At 34.0% G+C, this 22,462-nt stretch overlaps 1 protein-coding gene across 1 annotated transcript in view; it reads left to right on the top strand.

Annotated features, from left to right (window-relative positions):
- The window catches only part of LOC141338674 (NACHT, LRR and PYD domains-containing protein 3-like), a 49,397-nt gene extending 32,927 nt beyond the window's left edge, over window positions 1-16,470 (top strand). The window contains exons 11-20 of the mRNA XM_073844279.1: window positions 499-669; window positions 2,763-2,936; window positions 8,255-8,425; window positions 10,090-10,263; window positions 12,282-12,455; window positions 13,200-13,373; window positions 14,411-14,584; window positions 15,101-15,274; window positions 15,432-15,593; window positions 16,186-16,470. Of these exons, the coding sequence (XP_073700380.1) occupies window positions 499-669; window positions 2,763-2,936; window positions 8,255-8,425; window positions 10,090-10,263; window positions 12,282-12,455; window positions 13,200-13,373; window positions 14,411-14,584; window positions 15,101-15,274; window positions 15,432-15,593; window positions 16,186-16,261 (1,624 nt within the window). The 3' untranslated portion in view covers window positions 16,262-16,470. The remainder of the gene's footprint in view (window positions 1-498; window positions 670-2,762; window positions 2,937-8,254; window positions 8,426-10,089; window positions 10,264-12,281; window positions 12,456-13,199; window positions 13,374-14,410; window positions 14,585-15,100; window positions 15,275-15,431; window positions 15,594-16,185) is intronic.
- The last annotated feature ends 5,992 nt before the right edge of the window (window positions 16,471-22,462 follow it).

Raw genomic sequence — 22,462 nt, 5'->3', positions numbered from 1 at the left:
ATCTCTCATCATATATCTTTATCTCAATAATTACATTTACCATTCTCATTACTGTTTCAACACCCAGCAACATTTTCTTGTGTTTTTCCTTTAGATGAGAATGAAGAGTTTTGTTCTCCTTTAACCAGTTATTGTTAGTAGCAAAATGTGCTATGTTCATTCATGCTGAGGTTTGCAGTGACTGTCAACAGATAATCAGCTACCTAGTGATTTTTTATTATTATTATTTTTTAGTGGCTGCTTTCAAATGCTCCTGTGCCTATTTTTTATTTATTTTTGTGAGCACTCTATAGAGAGTATCATATTTTTACATTGAGTTGTTACAGCATTGAGCGTTGTAGCCAGTGTTGAGCACATGATCACAATGGCAAAGGTGTTGATCAAGACTATAAATGTATATTTCATTGTAATTAAAGCTATAGGTGAAAAATGCATTTATTATTTTTGTTTAACCAATGTATTTAATCTAATAATTTTGTAATCGTATTTCCATTGTAGGCTAAATGATTGTGGCCTAACAGACAAAAGCTGTCAAGCTTTGGCTGCAGTTCTTGGATCAGATACCAGTCTGAAAGAGCTGAACATGAACAATAATAATCTGCAGGATTCAGGCGTAAAGTTGTTCTGCACTGGACTAAAGAATACAAAGTGTCATTTGGAGATACTGAGGTAAGTTATATTGAGACAAATATTAAAAGGAGTCCTATTATGCTTTTTCACTCATATACCTCATGGTATAGAGGGTTGAAACACGTGGAGCCGCAGCTGCTATAAACACGAGTGATAAGTCAAAAGTGACGATCATCCGCGGATGCGGAGAAATAAGAGATCTATTCATCATACAGTGTAGATAGCTTCACTAGCCTTATGGTATCGGGCATGTTAATAATGAAATACATTAGCACAATAATGATAATATCATGTATCGGCGATCTCGTAGGCTGACGATAGGACCAACCCTGCTGTAGATTTCCTGCTTTCAGACGAATGCAATCGGACTTATATAAAAAATAATCCTGGCACTCCCAAGCTTTAAAATGGCATAGACAAGTGTAAGAATCACTTTAATCTAGTTTGCTGCTTTGGGAAGGGGCATGTACTGAACGCCATGTAAGCTGATCACCAATTGCAACGCAGTGGGACTGCTAACCAATCACAACACATTTGGATTTTCGAAAGGTGGAACCCGGAACTAATCGAGCCGTTTGTTCCAGCCTGGGGAGAAAGCCATTGTCATAATGTAAATTATGTGAAAAAATTATGCGTTTTTCGAACCACCAAGCATGATAGCATGTTCTAGTGCACCCCCAAAATGGAGTGGTTCCACTTTACTTTCAGTTTTATTCTCTGCTACCCGCTATCTTCAAAAAGTGGTAAATGTGCATTCATGAATTTTAGTTAGTTTATCTTTTTTTATCTGTCATATTGTGATAATGTTACCGCTGCATGTCTAATTGTTGTCATCAGTCCATGTTGTAGTTCAGTTTGGCTCCAAGACAGCCAGCGGAGCTGATCTCAGCCACTCTAGTCAATGCTTATGTTTATACCAGCTGCCTGCGGCAAATTTCTGAGCGCAAATTGTAATGTTTATGCTTCCTTTTTTTAAAGGCTTAATCGTGTTGTGCTATTTATTCTGGAGTGTAATATACCTTTAATTAACATGCACAATTATGGACACTTTATCATGAAAATATTATGAGTAACCTTTTAGTCAAATACTAAGAGAACACTATTTTTTATGAGTGAAGTAACTATTAAGGGAATATAATAGGTATTTGGATCTAGAAATTTAATCGATGTAAATAGGTCCAGCTTCTACCTCATTGCTAGAAAAAATTACTGTACCAAATACTAAAACTTTCACATACACGCATACAGGTCCAAAATCTATGTTATAATGTTTCAGCTTCCTTTTTGAAGACTTCATCATATGGTATGACCCCATATATGATATTGTGCCTTTTGGTTTTATGATACATAAATCAGTAAAATGTTGCTGAATTTAGTGAATTGTATCCCATCACATTAATCTAATGTATTCAGACTTTAGCCATTTAAATGTTTTTAAGATACTGAAAAAAAGCACAAATGTCATGTCAAAACTTCCTTAATACATTGTATTGTTGGTGATGCATAGAGATGCGTATCGGGTCGGCCTCAATTATGGAGATGCACAACATACATAAACAGTCATGTGAAAAATTAATGTGAATTTCATGGTTTTATGTAAAACATCTGGTCCTTGGCAGGTCTTAAAGTTTGGAAAATAAATCCACAGATGAACATCTTCACATGACATATCACATAGTGACAATATTTATTTAAGAACAATACAGTCAAGAGGGAAAGGCCATGTGTGAAAGTTAGGACACCCTATGAGTCAATTGCTTATAGATCCACTTTTAGCAGCAATAGCTTGAAGCATTCATTTTCTGTCAGGGCAAACAGTTTGCATTGAAAGTATGGCTCAGTTATGGGCAAAACTCCCTGCCCATCCATGCAGCATAACATAGATATTTCCAATGAGCCTATATTGAATTTACAACATTAAGTGCACTGGTATTCCTGTTATTATGGGGACATTCCAAAGTTCTCTTTTTTGTTTGTCTCCATATTCAGTTGTCAGTTTTGCTTTGCAATTAAGTTTTAGTTTATTTGTATGAGGAATAAAGTAAAATTCACTTTAGGGATTTATGTTGTTCAGGTAATTTCTAGAATAACTGATTAATCAGCTGAATTTGACATTTTTATTCTGGTTCTAGACTCTCAAACTGCAGTATCACTGAAGAAGGTTATAAAGCTCTGTCTTCAGCTCTGAGATCAAACCCTTCACACCTGATAGAGCTGGATCTCACAGGAAATGATCCTGGACAATCAGGAGTGAAGGAGCTCAGTGATTTACTACAGGATCCAAACTGTCAACTCAAGACACTGAGGTGAGATCTGAAGAAATAATACAAAATAAATAAATATTGTGCAGGCTTAATTTACTTTAGCTATGTAATAATCTGGACAGTTTATTGCATCAACATGATCAGATGCTGTTGGTTCTGTTGTAATGATGATAATTATTCATGCTGTGCTATTATTCTGGAGTGTGATATACATTTAATTAACATGCACAAAAAAAAACTTCTCATGAAAATATTATAAGTAACCTTTTAGTAAAATACTAAAAGAACATTATTACTATTACTATTTGTTACTATTATAATGAGTTTTATGATTTTTTTTATAACAGATATTTGGATCTAGAAATTTCATCAATGTAAATCTGGGTGTATTCAATTAAAGTTTCAAGGTAGTTTTAAGTTTCAGGTCCAAAATCTATGTTATAATGTTTATGATTCCTTTTTAAAGACTTCATCATATGGTATTACCCCATATATGATATCATGTAAAAGCTTATCATTTTCCTGTTGCATGACCCAATTTTAGCTGTCAGACAGATGCCCTCACATTTGACTTGAGAATACTTTGATGTACAGAGGAGTTCATGGCCAACTCAATGACTGTGAGGTGCCCAGGTGGCCTCTAGCTACAAAACAAGCCCATAATCGTCAGTCCTCCTTCAGCATGCTTGTCTTTTTTTTTTTTTTTTTTTGTTGTTGTTGTTGAGGTGTTTGTGCTGATATGCTCTTTAGGTTTTCACCAAACTTGGCGCTGTGCATTATGGTCAAACATCTCCACTTCAGTCTTATCTGTTCAAAGGACATTTTTCTAGAAGACTTGTTTTGTTCAGATGCAACTTTGCAGACCTAAACTGTGCTGCCAAGTTTTTTTTTAGATAGAAGAGGCTTTCTTTTGCCAAGCCTTCTAAACATGCCATTTTTGTCGCATGTATTTTTCAAATGGTATTGTCATAAACTTGATCATTTAACATGTTAACTGAGGCCTTACATTTCAATTTGACAAAGAAAAAAAGCACCTGGGGCCTCATGTACAAAGACTTGCGTTGAATTATTAGTAAAACATTGTGTACGGACAAAGCTGTAAATGTGCGTACGCTGTAAAAAAATCAGATGTATGAAATTCCACGCATAATCTCTTTGTACATCCGAATTAACGTGAAATTGAGCGCACATGCATGAGCCAGCTCGTACGGGTGCTTGAATTCCTTGAAAATGCTTGAATTTTAATGTAGTGTTTACAAGGTTTGAAAAATGCTTGGATTTTGGATGAAGTGCTTGAAAGTGCTTGAATATGCAGTTGCATCGGTTTCATATTAATTCGCTTTCATACTAAATAGTTATTTTTTGTTATGCTTATAATATGTAAAAGAAAGAAAAGAAAAAAACAGCTCTGCTCGAGTGTGCACGTGAGGCTGTAGTGTGATCCGCCGGTCTTTCTTGCTGCGCGCCCTCTGATTGGACAGACAGAGCGGTAGATAAAACATGCCAGTTATCAGGAGGTTGTTGCATCAGTCCTCGATGGCTTAAAAACGACAAATAAGAATTATGTTTAAAACGAGAATTTGGGGATCGCAAAATTGCCTGCCCGATGTCCCGGGGCTATTGTGTTTTCCAGTCGGGCTACTAAAATGTTTCACCGGACTATCTTAAAGTAGAGGGCTCGTGCGGGTCATTACAAACTCATCAATTTAGCCTTATCAAAGTTAAGGCCATACAAAGGTTTAAATGTATTAAATAGTATAAAAAAGGCTTAATTATAAGTTTAAGAGTTAGGGACGGATATACGAGAATCGCGATAGGGCTGGATAAAACTTAAAAAGGCAATGATGTCATATTGAATAAATATGCATGCTGCATGTTTCAAAGTCAAAACGCGGCACGGATGTCTTTATATGAATGTATCTGAAGGGAACCGACTGTCCTCAGAAACGTGTCGTTGGCATTTTCATTTCATGTCTGATAAAACTGCGTTAATGCTGATTTGTGTACAGCTATTACTAGGAAACGGTAGAATTTCAGCACTCCTAAAGCGCCCCCTCGTGACAAAGAATGAATTTGCGAATATTCAGCTGTTTAGTAAGATTATTACCAATTTTGGCCCTTGTTTTTATGCAGCAAACACATAAGAGTTGTAAATGTAAAAGTTATGTGCTTTCTAAAAATCTAAACAATTAAGACTGTAATATTTATGTTTTAAATAAATTATACTTGATATATCAATTTTAAAGGTATAAAGGCTGAAATGCCATTGTATAAGATGTTTTGTTTTTGTGAAAATCTGAATTATAAATCATGTCATTTTATGGCTTAATGTTACTGTACATTGTTCAACCCCACAACGGCGTTCATTTTACTTGTGCAGCTCTTAAAAAGGGTCATAAATTGCCTTAAATTGATATTTAAAAATTCTGCAGATATACTGTAAATAGTGAAAAAAAATACCTTGATATTTGTTAATAGGAAATCAGATAGGAGTCTAAATGTCAATCAAAAATATTTTCAATGTTTAAAAAATGGTCTTTTTTCATTTGGGCCAGTTAAATTTTATTATTAATTTTATAGTGTCTTTTTGACTCCCTTTTAGTACTTTTAGGCTGGAATGTGAAATGTATTTGTGAAAATCCTTCAAGTTTTAGAAAGTTTTCAAGTTTTAGAATTTTAGTTTATCATATTTTTTTTACAGTCATTTTATAGCAGTCATTAATGTGTTACCATAGACATTGCCCTACTCCACTCATACAGTATTACTTTTATTTGTGCAGGTCTTAAAAAGCCTTTAAATTTTATTTTTAAAATACTACAGATACTCAGTAAATTATATTAATTATATATTTTAAATTATATAATTTGTATACTGAATGTTGACTATTTATATGGGGCAATGTTATATGCAATCTAGACAGTTGTTTTTTAATAGCACAATAAAATCTGATTTAAAATTTAGAACTCATGTATGTGAATATGTAATTTACCACAGTGCTGGAAAATCTTGAAAATGCACCTTGAAAGTGCTTGAAAAGTGCTTGAATTTTACTTTGGAAAAGGTGTAAGAACCCTGACGAGCGCAAAACCCCTCCCTGCCTCCTCCCCCGTATTAATATGGTAATGACTCCGCTTTGGCAAAACCAAAACGAAAAAGCAAGCAAGAGAAACTTATCAGAATGTGATCTGAAGGTGCTCCTACCGGAGTTAGACCGGAGAAAAACTGTTATTTGCAAGTTTGTAAAAAAAATAAATAGAAAAAATAGAGTGGGAGAGTTTAGCTGGCGCGGTTAACGCAGTGGGGTCTGAACATCGCACTGTGAACGAATTAAAAAATTAATGGTCCGATGTAAAGGTGCAGGTAAGAGGAGAACAGCGGCGACTTACGTTTCAGCGCATCAGTCAGTCATAGAGCGGAAGCAGATGAACGTCTTTGACTTGTAACGGTAAAATTGTTGTTTGAATAAGTGCAACGTTGTCTTAAAGTAGGCCTATGTCTATAAAGGTTCATATAATGCATCACCACACGGTGTGATGCTGACATAATGTGATTTAGTTTGACACAAAGCAACCGAGTGATCCTTGTCACGTTAATTTCATCGTTAGTAATTCCAAACGTGAGCGTGAAATCTGGCGTACGCAGCGTTGATACATGAGGCCCCTGGATATTCAAAACAGGCTTGAAAGGAGTTACAGGTCTTTCTCCAAAAATTAGGCCGCTATCGAAGCATCCTGGGCCTCCATAACACCTCAGCAGTGCCACAGGCTGATTGCCTCCATGCCACACTGCATTGAAGCAGTCATTTCTGCAAAAGAATTCCAATTATTGAGTGCATAACTGAACATATTTATTTGAAGGTTGACTTTTTTGTATTAAAAACACTTTTCTTTTATTGGTCGGATGAAATATTTTAATTTTTTGAGATAGGAATTTTGTGTTTTGATGAGTTGTATGCCAAAATCATCAATATTAATACAATAAAAAGGCTTGAACTACTTCAGTTGTGTGTAATGAATCTAAAATATATGAAAGTCTAATGTTTATCCGTACATTACAGAAAATAATGAACTTTATCACAATATGCTAATTTTCTGAGAAGGACCTGTATATACTGTATGTTGGACAGATAAAACTATTTCTGTCAGGGCACACAGTTTGCATTGTAAGTATGGCTCTGTTCTTGGCAAAACTCTGTGCCCATCCATGCAGCGTGACATAAATATTCCCAATGAGCCTATATTGAATTTACAACATCAATTTAACTGGTATTCATATCATTATGGGGACATTCTAAATTAATCTTTTTTTTTTGTTTTTCACCATATTCAGTTGTCAGTTTTGCTTTGCAATTAAGTTTTAGTTTATTTGTACGTGGAATAAAATGAAATCCACTTTAGGGATTTATATTGTTCCAGTAATCTCTAGAATAATTGATTAATCAGTTACATGTGGCATTTTCATTCTGGTTCTAGACTCTCAAACTGCAGTATCACTGAAGAAGGTTATAAAGCTCTGGCTTCAGCTCTGAGATCAAACCCTTCACACCTGATAGAGCTGGATCTCACAGGAAATGATCCTGGACAATCAGGAGTGAAGGAGCTCAATGATTTAATACAGGATCCAAACTGTCAACTCAAGACACTGAGGTGAGATGTGAAGAAATAATACAAATTAAATAAATATTGTGCAGGCTTAATTTATTTTAAGCTATGCAATAACCTGGAGAATTTATTGCATCAAAATTATCAGATGCTGTTGGTGCTGTTGTAATGGTTATGTTGTGCTATTATTCTGGAGTGTGAAATACCTTTAAATAACATAACAAATCGTTTTTTATGAACACTTCTAATGAAAATATTGTATGTAACCTTTTAGTCAAATACTAAAAGAACACACTGCAGTTTAATTTCCATCAAGCTCAGATTCACTTTATCACTATATCTCTACAGCAGGTCTGTGAGATTCCAGATGATCACAAACATTTTCAGTTTCTCAAGCCAGATTTCTCTGTGCGGACATTTCTCACTCCTACTGCTTAATAGTAAAAAAAAATCTTTAAAAAGGCTTTTAATTTCACTCTCTGTATTCATATTGATAATCATTATTTAGTGAGATTTTGCTTTTCTGCTCTATGGGATGTTTCTTTGCTTTATGACTGGCTGTCACAGTAGAACTGAACAGAACTGTGACTATTAGACTTTGTTTTCAAGCATTTATGTATTCATTTGTGTATTTAAAGTTTTACAATAACTAGCGCTCATTTTTAGAATAATATTTTTTCTTTTTATCTTATCAGTCATTTTTGTAATGCAATCGTCCATTAGTTTAGAACTAAATTAAGTTCTCTTCTCTTCTGCAGGTTTGTGGGTCCTGCTGCAGATGAAGCCTGTCAGTATGTGACTGGAATTGTGGGTAAAAACCCGTTACTCCTGAGAGAGCTGAATCTGAGTGAACATGAACTAGGAGACACACGAGTGAATCAGATCTCTGCTCTGCTGGAGGATAAACACTGTCAACTCAACACACTGAAGTGAGTATTGTTTGTCTATTTTAAATGTTACATTACTTTTAATAGTAATGTTACAATGGTTGATGATATTTCCTCATTTGTTTTTCAGAGCAGTTTTTTTTCAGAGACACTATAATGTGAACTATTAAAATTAAACTGGATTTTTAAAAAGTGATATTAAGCTTTAAACTAGAGATGAGCCAATTCAGCACTCAAATCGAGTATAAGCTCCGATACTGCCATTATTTGCTGGTTCATGTCAGACAGTACTTATCCAAATCCAATAGTATGTGTACTGTCCTGTGTTACTGTTAAACCTCAGGAAAGGCATAAAAGAATTATAAAGCACAATAAAAGTTTATAAAGTACTATAGCTTAATGTAAGGTACAGATGACTATTTAGGTCCTTTCATTAAAGTTCATGTTAACTCTTTTCTCTGCTGCGGCTGTCAGTCATTCTCTGTTTAAATCAAACCCTGGTTGCATTTGGTTACGACAGTCAGATCGGTAAAAATCTCTCCAAGATCATTCAGTGTTTCCATTAATATACTTGATTTGTAGATAAATGTCTATGATTTTGCATAAAAGTGCTTTATCTTGCTGGAGTGTTTTGTTTTTCTAAATCATTACTAATCATTTACTACCCTGGTGTCTGTTAGAACAAAAAACAGGCATAGAAAAACTATTCATTGTTTTTAATGCAGACAGTAACTGAAATGTAAAACTATTAGAAGAAAAGGCTCAATAAACTGTAGTACAGATATAATACATTAATATATTTTTCATAAAGCAATAAAAATAACAAATAAAAATACAAATAGCAATGTGTAACTTTGCCAGATTTAGTGCTACACTTTTAATTGTTCCCTAGTAATTGTTTTATCACTAAATGTTTGGATTCATTAATTGATTAATATTGTGCACTGATGTTTCTACAATAACTTTTGCTGCTGAATTATCCACTAACCTAGTTTCTAATATATTGCCGTCATAGATTAAGAATATACCAGGAGCGTAGTGCCTCCTCAAAATACCGGATGAGAAAAAAATGTACAAAAATAAAACAACACAAATATTACATTGAATAACATTAAAAACTGTATAAATCACTCAAGAATCATTGTCCAACAGCAACACTAGAGATGTTTACAGTTTATATATATATATATATATATATATATATATATATATATATATATATATATATATATATAATATAAATGTATTAGTAAATGTTGAAACTTGCATTAAGGTTATTAAATGTCATGCTAGTTTTTCATCACTAGTTCATGTTAACTAATGTAGTTAATGTTGACAAATGAAACCTCAAAATCTATGTTGGGCAAGTTACTTCCAAAATGTGATACATTATATATTACTAGTTACTGTCTTTTATAATTAGTTTCATCACAATATTACTGTCCTGGAATTTTAATATGTTACACTACAGTTACTTTCACCAAAATATTTACAGAAGTATGACTAGGCATTCTAAAATGCCAAAATGTAGCCTAGTTTATTGCTATTTCCAGCAAAGGGTATATGGTAGGTCTACTATACCATAACAAAATGATAAAATCATATTAAGATACACAGCATCAGTGTCTTGAATTTGATGCGTGCTGTAACCGGTAGCCAGTGCAGTGATAAGAGATATGAAGAGTCATTGTTCTTTCTGTCTTCAGTCTGTCTTTATGCAGTATAACAGAGAAACAGTGTCTCATCCTGACTTCAGCTCTGAAATCAAACCCATCACACCTGAGAGAACTGAACCTGAGCGGGAATAAACTAGGAGACTCTGGAGTGAAAAACCTCAGTGATCTACTGATGAACCCACAATTCAAGCTGGAGAAACTGAAGTACGATTAAAGTTTATTTATTTAATGACAACAGGTCTTAAGTTATATTGTTTATAGCAGTGCACTGGTGTGCAATGTTTTTTTTTTAATTTTTATTATTATTATTATTATTATATATATTTTTTTTTTATCTTGCAAGTAATTTATTAATTTCCAGCATTTAATTCAATGTACTGATTGTGTGCTTGCACAAATCAGCCTTTTTCAGATAATAAAGAATAGAGGCATTAAATAAATGGTTAAAAAAAAAAGAATACAATGAAACAGTACCTTTCATCATACAGAACTAATGTGATTTTAAACAGGTTATTGGATACTAAAGGCCTGCTGTAGTTCTTTAAAACGGCGATCATCATAGATCTGAGACATTGTTCTTTCTCTTTCTGTCTTCAGTCTGTGTGGATGCAGTATTACAGAGAAACAATGTATCATCCTGACTTCAGCTCTGAAATCAAACCCATCACACCTGAGAGAACTGAACCTGAGCGGGAATAAACTAGGAGACTCTGGAGTGAAAAACCTCAGTAATCTACTGATGAACCCACAATTCAAGCTGGAGAAACTAGAGTTAGTATCATTATATTTTACAACAGTTAAAGTGTGATTAAAGATAATCTCAAGTTAAATTAGTAGCCAAACAACTGCATTTAAAGTATTTGAAACAATGTACTGATTGTCTACATGTTGTTCTGCAGAAATATCATGAGATTTGCATCTTCTTCCATTAAAAAAAAAGGGTAACACTTTATTTTAAGGTCAAATTCTCACTATTAACAAATCATTAACTATGCCTTTTTCCCTCAATAAACTCCTGGTTTGTTGTTTATTAATAGTTAGTAAGGTTGTTGTTAAGATTAGGGATGTAGAATATGATCATTCAGAATATGTGCTTTAAGCACTAATAAAACATTGAATGTTAATAAATAGCATGCTAATAAGCAACTAGTCAACATTGTGAATTGGTCCCTATACTAAAGTTGTCATGATCGGGGCAGCGACCTCAGGTGGCTGAGGGAAGCCCCACAGCCCCGATCATGACAAAAGTGTTACAAAATCTGTAAAGATCAAAAAGAGGCAAATGAACACATAATTGGTTATAATGCAAAGTTTCAGACGTCATTCAGATTAGTACGAGCTAGAACAGGAAGGAACTAAGGAAAAGTTAAATCAGACTTTTCTTTTTCCCAGTTATCATTGTCTTTTCTCTTTCTGTCTTCAGTCTATGGGATTGCAGTATTACAGAGGAGCGGTGTCTCATCCTGACTTCAGCTCTGAAATCAAACCCATCACACCTGAGAGAACTGAACCTGAGCTGGAATAAACTAGGAGACTCTGGAGTGAAAAACCTCAGTGATCTACTGATGAACCCACAATTCAAGCTGGAGAAACTAGAGTTAGTATCATTATCGTGTGATTAAAGTTCATGTTTTAGTTTAAGACTGCTGGGCTCATGTCACATGATTTCTAGCGCGGTACTTTTTGACATTTCTGTACCTGAAGAAAGATTGAGAAATACTATTTTTGTGTGTGTATCTGCCGAAACAGTGTAAACTTGCTGAAATCTGTGAAACAAAACAGAAGTGACAACGGACTAACTAATGACATTAGATGATTATAACAGTTCGTACTTTTAACAAAATATATATTTGTTATATTTGTATATTTAGTGATTGTAAACTACACTCTAAAATGGCTTAAAATTATTCTTTGATTCCATTGATTTGAGGATTTTCATACATAAAAAAAGGTGAAATAAACTATTTAATTTAGTTTTTTTTTTCTCTCGTTTCTATGTTGATTCTATAAATTAATTTAATTTTTAAAATGCATTTATTTATTGACTGAGGGCGGGTCCAGCCTTGGAATTGTAACTTGTATCCTTAAATGCTCCTCTTTCAGTTTGTTCATTCATGTTATAATACGTTTCTGGGATTTTGCTTGTATATTAGTGACTGTATAGCATTTACTCATGATGTATCAGGAATCTGATTTGTTGTCTTTTATCTTTCTGTCTTCAGTCTGTATGATTGCAGTATTACAGAGGAACAGTGTCTCATCCTGACTTCAGCTCTGAAATCAAACCCATCACACCTGAGAGAACTGAAGCTGAGCGAGAATCAAATAACAAACACAGGAGTGAATGACTTATGTGACGTACTGAAGGATTCACACTGTAAACTGGAGAGATTGAGGTCAGTAACATTTACATTCAAAAATGGGCTCATGAAGCCTACCCAAAAATGTCCATATTCTCGATGTATTTAAATGCTAAACTATTATTTATGATGTAAACTAAACTTTATACTTAACTCATGTTCCAATATAAATGTAAAACATCATCCTTCACAAAAATGTGTTTGGCATGACAGCATAGCGGATCACACTGAGCAGCACAGATTGTATTATGGATTATTTAAATTAAGAAGTGTCATTTTAATTTTTTTATGTGTTTGACTGAATTTATTTTTGATGATGAACAGGCTACAATGTCAAGTTCGAAATGCTAGAACTGATCTGCTGTGTGTTCATGAGGCACCAGTGCGATCACTTCAATTACTTCCTTATAACAGCAGAAACAACTTAGATACATCATTGATGGTCATACAGATAAGAGTAAAGTTTACTTTATATTGGGTCTAATCACAGGAAAAATAATTTATTTTGTAAATATAAATATATAATTGGTAGATTTTCCAGATCTTTAAATTTGTCACAGACACTTATCCATCCTAATTTCATTTCATTCTAATCTCACAATCTTGTCGTTTGACGATTAATTATTATTAAACAAGCTTTGGTTATCGTTAAAAAATAACTTGAATGAGCATCCGTAATGTGCTGAAATAAAAATAAAAAATATTTTTCCTCTGTTTTATGAAATTATGTAATTTTATTTTATTTTTTATTTCCTGCTCTCCTTCTTTCTGCCAATGTAGGTTAAGTTACTGTGAAATGACAGATGAAGGTTGTTCTGCTGTGACTTCAGCTCTGAAATCAAACCCATCACACCTGAGGGAACTGAACCTGAGCAGGAATAAACTAGGAGACTCTGGAGTGAAAAACCTCAGTGATCTACTGATGAACCCACAATTCAAGCTGGAGAAACTACAGTTAGTATCATTATACTGTACAGCAGTTACAGTCAGATGAAAGTTTACTGTTTAGCTTCAAACAACTAGACCCAACTTACATTGTTTATACTGTAGCAGTGTCTTCTGGCTTTTGTAGTTGTGCACATTTAAAATTAGTTGTGTAAGTAGTAAATAATTTCAAAGTATTTGAAGCAATGTACTGATCAAGGGTGTTTACTCAGAGTAGGCAGTGTCTGCTCAAAAATTGGATGAGAAAATAATCAATATTACACAAATAAATATGATATTTAAAGTATACAAATCTTTTGTTTTTATAAAGTAACACTGTCCAACAGTGACAGCCGCAGGTAAAGTTACAGCAGAGGTTTGCCTCCCTTTAGCCCATTGACTTTTAACAGAAACCCAATAGTATGCTGTGGGTTTTTAGTGGGGGGTAGTTAAAAATGAATGGGGGAAAGTCACATGAGAGAAGGCAATGCCTACATTGTGCTATAATTGGATGTGATCAGTTATGATTGGTTTGTGCAATAATAAATCTCGCCTCTTGTTTTTGTGTGAGCTGTCGGCCTGAATGAAGAAAATTATGGCATTAGATATCACTGCTTTGTGTCACGTCAAAATAAAACTTTAAATGGCTGGAAAACTTGATGTCTGCCCTGTTGATCTACAGAAATATAAGACTTGCATTTGCTGCTACAATATACATAAATATTTAAAAAAATACGTTATGAAATAAAGTTGTATGTTTCATAATGTAAGACAGTAACCCATCACATATGAAACTGATGATACTTTTATGAACAGAGCTCATGTCACAAACACAACACTCACATCAACATAACTCCTGTGTTCACAGCAAACACACAATGAGAGAGTGAAGAAGGGCCTTATGTTCTTAAAGAGCAGACACTTTTACACTGCAGCATGTTAGAATCAACAAATTAAGTTGCATTTTTATCCAGATCATTAATCACAATGATCTACAGCTACTGTAGCTCTTCAATAAGATGATCATCATAGATCTAATTCATTGTCTTTTCTCTGTCTGTCTTCAGTCTGTTTTATTGCAGTATTACAGAGAAACAGTGTCTCATCCTGACTTCAGCTCTGAAATCAAACCCATCACACCTGAGAGAACTGAACCTGAGCGGGAATAATCTAGGAGACTCTGGAGTGAAAAACCTCAGTGATCTACTGATGAACCCACAATTCAAGCTGGAGAAACTAGAGTTAGTATCTTTATATTGTACAGCAGTTACAGTCGGATTAAAGTTTACCGTTTAGATTAAGACAATAGATGCAAGTCACATCATTTCATAGTGCTGCATCTTGTTTTTTCCATCTGAAGAGAGATTCAGCAATACTATTAGGTAAATGGTTTGTATGTCTATTAGTAGAAAGAGACTAAACTTGCTGAAATATGAAAAATCTTGATTTGAAAAAAGACAGCAGTGAAAGAATAAAAACAAGTGTAATACACGACTGTAGATGACTCTCACTTTGTTATATTTATACTACACTAATGGTACTTTTCCTTAAATCTTTGATTCAAAATGTGTATTTAGAGATGCACTCTAAAATAACTTAAAATAATCCTATATATTAATCTACATTAATAAAATGCATCTGTTGAGTGAGGACAAATACAGACTTGGTTTTTTCCCTCATATCCACAAATACTCCTGTCTTGGTTTGTTTCATATCATTAAGTTTCAGTTTATTGTTCTTTCTCTTTCTGTCTTCAGTCTGTTTTATTGCAGTATTACAGAGAAACAGTGTCTCATCCTGACTTCAGCTCTGAAATCAAACCCATCACACCTGAGAGAACTGAACCTGAGCTGGAATCAAATCACAAACACAGGAGTGAATCACATATGTGACGTACTGAAGGATTCACACTGTAAACTGGAGAGATTGAGGTCAGTAACATTCACATACAAGAATCAAAACGCTTAGCTACTTTAACAGATTAAACTAAAACACTTTATACTCAGTATCTCATGATGAGTCTGAGTGTAAATTCTAAACATTAATGATTTGTTGGTGATCTCTCTTCTTCTCTTTGTCTCTTTCTAGTCTTTATGACTGTGGCATTACAAATGTTTCTGCTTTAACTCAGTCTTTGACAAACACAAAAGCACTGCAGTTTCTAAAAGAGCTTGATCTGAGTAATAATAAGATTGGAGACTCAAAGCAGCGGCTCATTGATGTGCTACGAGACTCAAACTGTGAACTGAGGTGAGTAAACTTCACTTTGTGATATTAAAGACATCTTCAATTACCTCTGATATGTGGACAAATATTTGTGAAAAGAGTTGATCAAATTCAGTCATCAAGCTTTATTGCGCCAAAAGGTTGGTGTCAGAATTAAATGTAGAGTTGATCAAAATGTTTCACACAATACCTGCATTATTAATTACATCAGTAATAGTGAATCATTTTAGATTTGGCCGGATTGTAGTTTTTACTTTGTGACTGTGTTTGCAGACTGTGTTTTGACTTTGACAAGCAACACGTCACATTACTTCACACTTACTTTATTTTCACTTATTTACTGAGACCAATACAAATGTTGAAACTAGAGAGAAAACGGCTTTAACTAGTGGAACATTTCACTGAAAGTGTTTTGTTTGTTTGTTTTAAGGCAAAATCACACTTTTATTTGTTCCTTGTTGTTTATTATGTATGTGTACATTCATTAGCATGTTCAATGGATTTAAAACACAATATTGTTTTAGAAATACCTATGCAAGATCATGCAAATGTAACTTTTTCACTGATTTTTGTTTTCTCTTTCTCTCTTCTGTTCCACATTTTACAGTGTTTACAGTGTAGATGGAGATCCATTGACAAGAGTCCCTGAGCGACTTCAATCACCAAAAGATGATAAATGCTGTATGTCATAGTTTGAAATCATGATGAGAGGAGCAGGAAACATCAGGTGAGGATCCTCAGAAGGGCTTCAATACTGTGTCTATGAGGAGAAAGAAATCAATGTTATAGTGCAAATGTGTAAAGTCTCAGTCTTTTCAATAAAGTAATGCAGCTTATGTTTTAGAAACAAGTGGAATTGCATAATTAATGTTGCTTTAGCGTTCAAGCAAATTGTTTTGTTTTATTTAAAGGTGAAACAGAGGGGGAAGAAGCTCAGATGAGTCTGTCTGACTCTTCAGTATAAAGGCTACAAATGTAATCATAATGTGATTGTCAAGTGCAGCACTTAAATGTGTCAAAAGCAAGTCTATAATGAGAAATGTCCATATTACTTTGAACATTTACTTGATCTCTCTTACATTTTATACACATTGCTATTCAATTTATGCCCCTTTTTGTTCAGGTCCAAAGACAAATTCTGTTTCCTTTCTGGTAAGACGTCTCAATGGCTCTGCCAAGGTTGCAAATTGTGGAATAAATCTGCTACTGTAACTGACAAGTCCAAGAAAACTTCTAACTTCAGAGGCGTTTGGTGGTTCTCGTGCTTCCACCACATCTCTGACTCTTTCTTCAGTGGGCCCAATCCCTTTCTGTGTGAGCAGAATACCCATGAAGTTTAAACAATTCATGCAAAACTGACATTTTGCGGGATTCAAAGTTAGACCACATGCGCTTAGACGCTTCATGACGGCATGCAGGCATTGACTGTGTGTTTTGTGGTCAGGCGCATGCACAGTTACATCATCTGAGATGTGAGATGTGACATCTTTTCCATCTGCATAAAGTTCAAATGATGTCAGCCACCTTGTCCATCTTGGCCCAAGAGTCACGGGATCTTTGTAGCACTCAAATGTAGGAATACTTGACTTTTCCATTGCATGCAGTCAGTGCTCTCACCCTGCGGGCTGCGTCCTCGTCGCCAATGTTATGTATCTATATCTTCATGTTATCAAATCTCTTGTCAGATGAAGCACATTCTATTGAATTAAATCAGTCACACGCTGGTTAACATTTTACCAACTCCTGCTTTACTTCTCTGCATGAAATCGCCAACAACAACAACTTCCCATCATGCCTAGTACTTTTCCGTCTTAAAGACACACACGTAATTCTAGTACATGACAGTGGCAAAACATTTTTGTGGGCTTTGTGCCTGAAGAATCACCTGAAAGTTCATTCAAAAGAGAAACCACATTCATGTTCTTTATGCGGAAAGAGTTTTTCACATCTGCAGACTTTAAAAGATCATCAAAAGAGACACACTGGTGTGAGAGATCACATGTGCTTTGAGTGTGAGAAGACTTTTGTTACAGCTGAACAACTGAAACGGCACCAGAGGATCCACACTGGAGAGAAACCTTACAAGTGTTCACACTGCGAAAAGAGATTCTTCAGTCTGAAACCCTAAAAAAGTTCTCCTTTTCTTCAAGACCAGCAGTTTTATCTGTGAGATTCAGATCCAAATAATAATATTTAAAGTTTTTAATTTTGTGTTTAACTGTCTCATAATGCCTATGCATCACCTGTAGGTTACTGAATATTCTTGTTCTAAAGCTGATTTATTTTTTTATTTGATCCTTACTGCCGTTTTTAAAGCAACTATAGTTATTCTTCCACTATGATGTATTTCAGGAAATGCAGATATAAGATATACTGGCATTCTAACAATAACACTACTAATAATAACTTTTCTGAAGAAAAGTTCGATATGTTCTTGTTCTAAAGCTGATTTATTTTTTATTTGATCCTGTCTCATTCGATTCCACCTTTATATATTTGCTTCAAGTATTACACTTCAATTCCACTATTATCAATGTTTTCACTCGTGTTTGTAAGAGGTTTTCAATAATTATGGCCTATACGGCCCCTCATACACTGTGACAAGAGATTCAGTTGGTCAGGACACCTGAAATCACATGAGAAGATCCACACTGGAGAGAAACCTTACAAGTGTTCACACTGCGGCAAGAGATTCAGTCGGTTAGAAACCATGAAAACACATGAGAGGATCCACACTGGAGAGAAACCGTATCACTGCACTGAATGTGGGAAGAGTTTCCGTCATTCATCCGCTTTCCGTGGGCACATAAGAAACATACACCATAAGTAGATCATAGATCCAGCACTTTCTAAGTCTAATGTTTCAACCTTACCAAGCATGGCATTATACAACACAGAGTAATAAAATCTGTCCTAAACTGCCAGAGTGAGTGACAGGACAAAGAAACATCATCTCAAGTTTTTATAAAGTATAAATTTCATCTTCAGGAGCAGCAGTTTCATCTGAGATTCAAATCAACTCACAGAACAATATGTGACCCTGGACCACAAAACCAGTCATAAGTGTAAACTTGTCGAAATTGAGATTCTTGCGTCATCTGAAAGCTTTGTAAATAAGCTTTCCATTGATATATTGTTTGTTAAAATAGGACAATGTTTGTCTGAGATACAACTATTTGAAAACCTGGAATCTGAGGGTGAAAAAAAATCTAAATATTGAGAAAATCGCCTTAAAAATCTCCAAATTAAGTTCTTAGCAATGCATATTACTAATCAAAAATCAAGTTTTTATATATTTATAGTAGAAAATGTACAAAATATCTTAATGGAACATGATCTTTACTTAATATGCGAATGATTTTTGGCACAAAAAGAAAAGTCGATAATTTTGACCCATACAATGTATTTTTGGCTATTGCTACAAATATACCCGTGCTTAAGACTGGTTTTGTGGTCCAGGGTCACATATCTAAAGTTTTTATATACTTTTTTTTTTTTTTTACATTTTTGTAAAAAATGCTTTATCATTTATAATTTATCTCCAGTTTATTTCAAAATGTTCTTCAAATGCAAATGTATATTGTTTTTACAGGTTTCAAAATGTCCTTTAAGCTGAAAAAGAGGCTGATTTGTTTTCGTTTCATCTTTACTGTTGTTTTTTAAACAAGTAGTTATTCTTCCACTTAGTCTGTTTTACAAAATGCATATAGATAGATAAGATGTGCTGTCATGTAGGATTGCATCTGATCACGCACATGCACAGGTAGGGCTCAATGCCCTTTTTGTAATTACACTCCGAAGTGGCCTTTTTTGGGGGGAGTTTTTTTTTTTTTTTTAAATCAATGCTATTGGTAACCCTTTACATCTGTTTGTCTTTTTAACAAAATTAAAGGTGAGGGCTCCTGCAGGTCCTTAAAAACTCCTCAGTTTAGTTGTATGAAATTTAAGGTCATAAAAAGAAAAATGAGATGGTAAATGCTTTTCCATAATTAAATGTTTTAAATGCTTAATAAAATATTTTCACTGCACACCTGACTCTCAGTCTGTCTGCATCAGAAACTGATTTACCAATATTTAGTTTGATACGTTGTTTTGTATATATTTTGCCATTTTAAATCTACTTTGGCGCGTTTTTGATGATCCACCGTTGGTTTCGCCCGCCTCGCGGTAATGACGTCATCACTCGCGTGCGCTTTAGTGGCATTTTCTGAGGCGAGCAGTTTACGATATTTATTGTAAAATACACTTTATACCTTTAATTTAATCGAAATTTTTCACGGGATCTGAATTGTTTTTATCCTCTCAGTGCTATTTGTGCAGCTACTAACACTTAAAGGTCTCTAAAGAAGGCTTTTGAAGGTAAGAGGGAACTATTTTGTTGTTAGGAATGTAGTTATTAGAAAAACGAAGTATATTCAGATTAATATGGACAATACATAATCTCTGATAAAGATAGTTGTCAGTATCTTTTATATTTGTGGTATTTTTTCTGTATCATTTGAGAAATAGAGCACATTAATAGGCTTTCATCATATATTCTGACTCAAACAATCAGTTTCTACCAGCAAACACTCAGAATAAAGTGAGATGATCTGCTGCTGATCCTGAATGGCTTGTTTAATGAGTGTTTATAGTCTGAGGCTCATCAATATTATCCAGAGCTGCTGAAAATCCTCTGTTTCATGATAATAGCTCCTGTTTTCACCTCATCTATGGTGCTGATCTTCTGTTAACTGCCAGTTAAAGTTTATTTCATTCTTATAGTCAGACCTAAACACAGTCACTATTATGATATCTACAAGACACATGTCCTAACAGCATTTATTTCATTAGCCTGTGGTAAACTATGTTTAATAAAAACACAAAACTAAATAATAGTAATAATAATACATTTATTTCTAATGCGGCTTTCTTATAGACAGGGCTTAAGCCTAGTCCTAGACTAAAATGTGAGTCTGAGCTGTTTCAACTGAAATAAAATTGCACTGACTGATCTTAAAAATATATCAGTGCCTTTCTTTGTTTTAAGATGCACACCAGTAATGTTTTTTTTTTTCTAAGCATGTTTATAAAAATTACTTATGTCCTAATTGATCTATGGCCTAATCCTGGCTTGGTCTAAGCCCCTGTCTGTGAAATCGGGCCTTAATTATTTTTTAGAAATATTCCTTTGGTAAAACATTACTGGTGTGCATCTTGAGACAAAACAAAAAATCTGACATATTTTAAGGTCAGTCAGTGCAAGTTTCTTTAAGTTTAAACAGCCCAGACATGCATTTTAGTCTGGGACTAGGTTTAAGCCTTGTCTATGAAACTGGGGGGTAGTGTATCTCTTGCAAATTGAGCCGCATTATCTCTGCAGTCGCTACAGCTCCAGTCCAATAGATGGCACAGACTCACCAGCATTTCTTTCTCAGAAAATTTAAAGAAGAGTGAGTCGCTGAACGCAACTTTTACCTGAGCTCTGAACGCTTCAGAAAGGAGCGACTGGTGTGTCTTTTATAGTGTTACAGAAATAATTATTTCCCGATGCGTCGCGATCTTTATTTGAACGATCTGGATCTCGATCTTTGCTTTCAGTTTATGCGTGAATCAGCTTAATTAACCGTTACTTGCTACTTCACAATGATTATTTGAATTATGTTTTTTTATCTATAATTTTAATGGTATCCTCTATGGTGGATAAATAAAACTTCTCCAATTCAAAACGCACATCTATTGTTTTCAAAAGTAACGTGACAGATCGCTGGAGACGCTTTTTCAAAAGTCTTTTTACTACACCACGGAAAACAGCAGAAGGTATGTTAAAAGTTATAAATTACTGAAATGACCTTATCCCTCATGTAATCAAAATCCTATCAAACTTGAAAACCAGATGTTAGTAAGTCAGTAACGGTAACGTTACATTTGTCTCAGTTAAGTAATTCAGTGTTTATCGCTAGTTCGTTTGCTATCAAACACCAATTATTTATTGTACATTTGAATAATTTTGCCAAATTTAAATCATTGAGTTTTCCACAATTAATATCATTAGCTACGACTTGACATTTTTTTTAAAAACTGTACTAAAAACTAAGTAGTGTTTGATTGATGTTATTTAACAATTAACATAAATAAGTCAATAGTTTTTAACGTCTTTTTCAGGTTTTCAGTTTATACATGTGGGTTTGTTAATGTAGATTAGGATATTTGAAAATAACCAGCAATGCTCCGTTTGTTGTCAAATTCTAACTCTTATTTTTATAGTATAACTTAAGTGAAAGGTTATCTGTTACAATTTGCCAGAAGAGATGTTTTTTTCTCCTTAAGAACATAGTACATATACTTCATAACTATCACAAATAAATTTACATTTGCATTGAATTATGACGTCTATGCCAATATTTAGTCTTGATATCTTCTTTGTACTGGCAGAAGCTGAGATTTCCAGAACTCAAAAAAAAAAAAAAAAAAACTGAAGAACAAACAGGTTGGTGTTTATTCTTGATTCCTCTTTATTGATGCTGAAGAACATAATGGCTGTAAAAAGTTCATCAGAAATCATAAGAGCTGTGGAATAAGTTAAACCAATAAATATAATGGCCACCTTTTTTTAAAATGTTACATTTATATACACTAATTCACATTTCTATTTAATGAGGTCTTAGCTTTCAGAATGAGTAACAGGGTTGCATAATTATTATATTTATTTAAGCAACTGAAAAGTATTTATCAAAAATTACTGTAAAAGTGTTGAATTGTGCTTGATAAATGCAGTCAGTGAGTGGTTTGAGATTTTGTCTTCACATAATGCTGTAAAAAAAAAACTTTTTTAAAAGTGAAAATCATGTCTGAAAAATCATTAGCAACTCTTTTTATACATTTTACACTCAACCTTTAAGATGATTAAACAT

The sequence above is a fragment of the Garra rufa genome, chromosome 7 (genome assembly GCF_049309525.1).
Source record: "Garra rufa chromosome 7, GarRuf1.0, whole genome shotgun sequence".
In the NCBI taxonomy this organism is placed as follows: Eukaryota; Metazoa; Chordata; class Actinopteri; order Cypriniformes; family Cyprinidae; genus Garra; species Garra rufa.
Note: the sequence above shows the minus strand (reverse complement) of the source record. Positions and strands in the feature narration are given on the sequence as shown.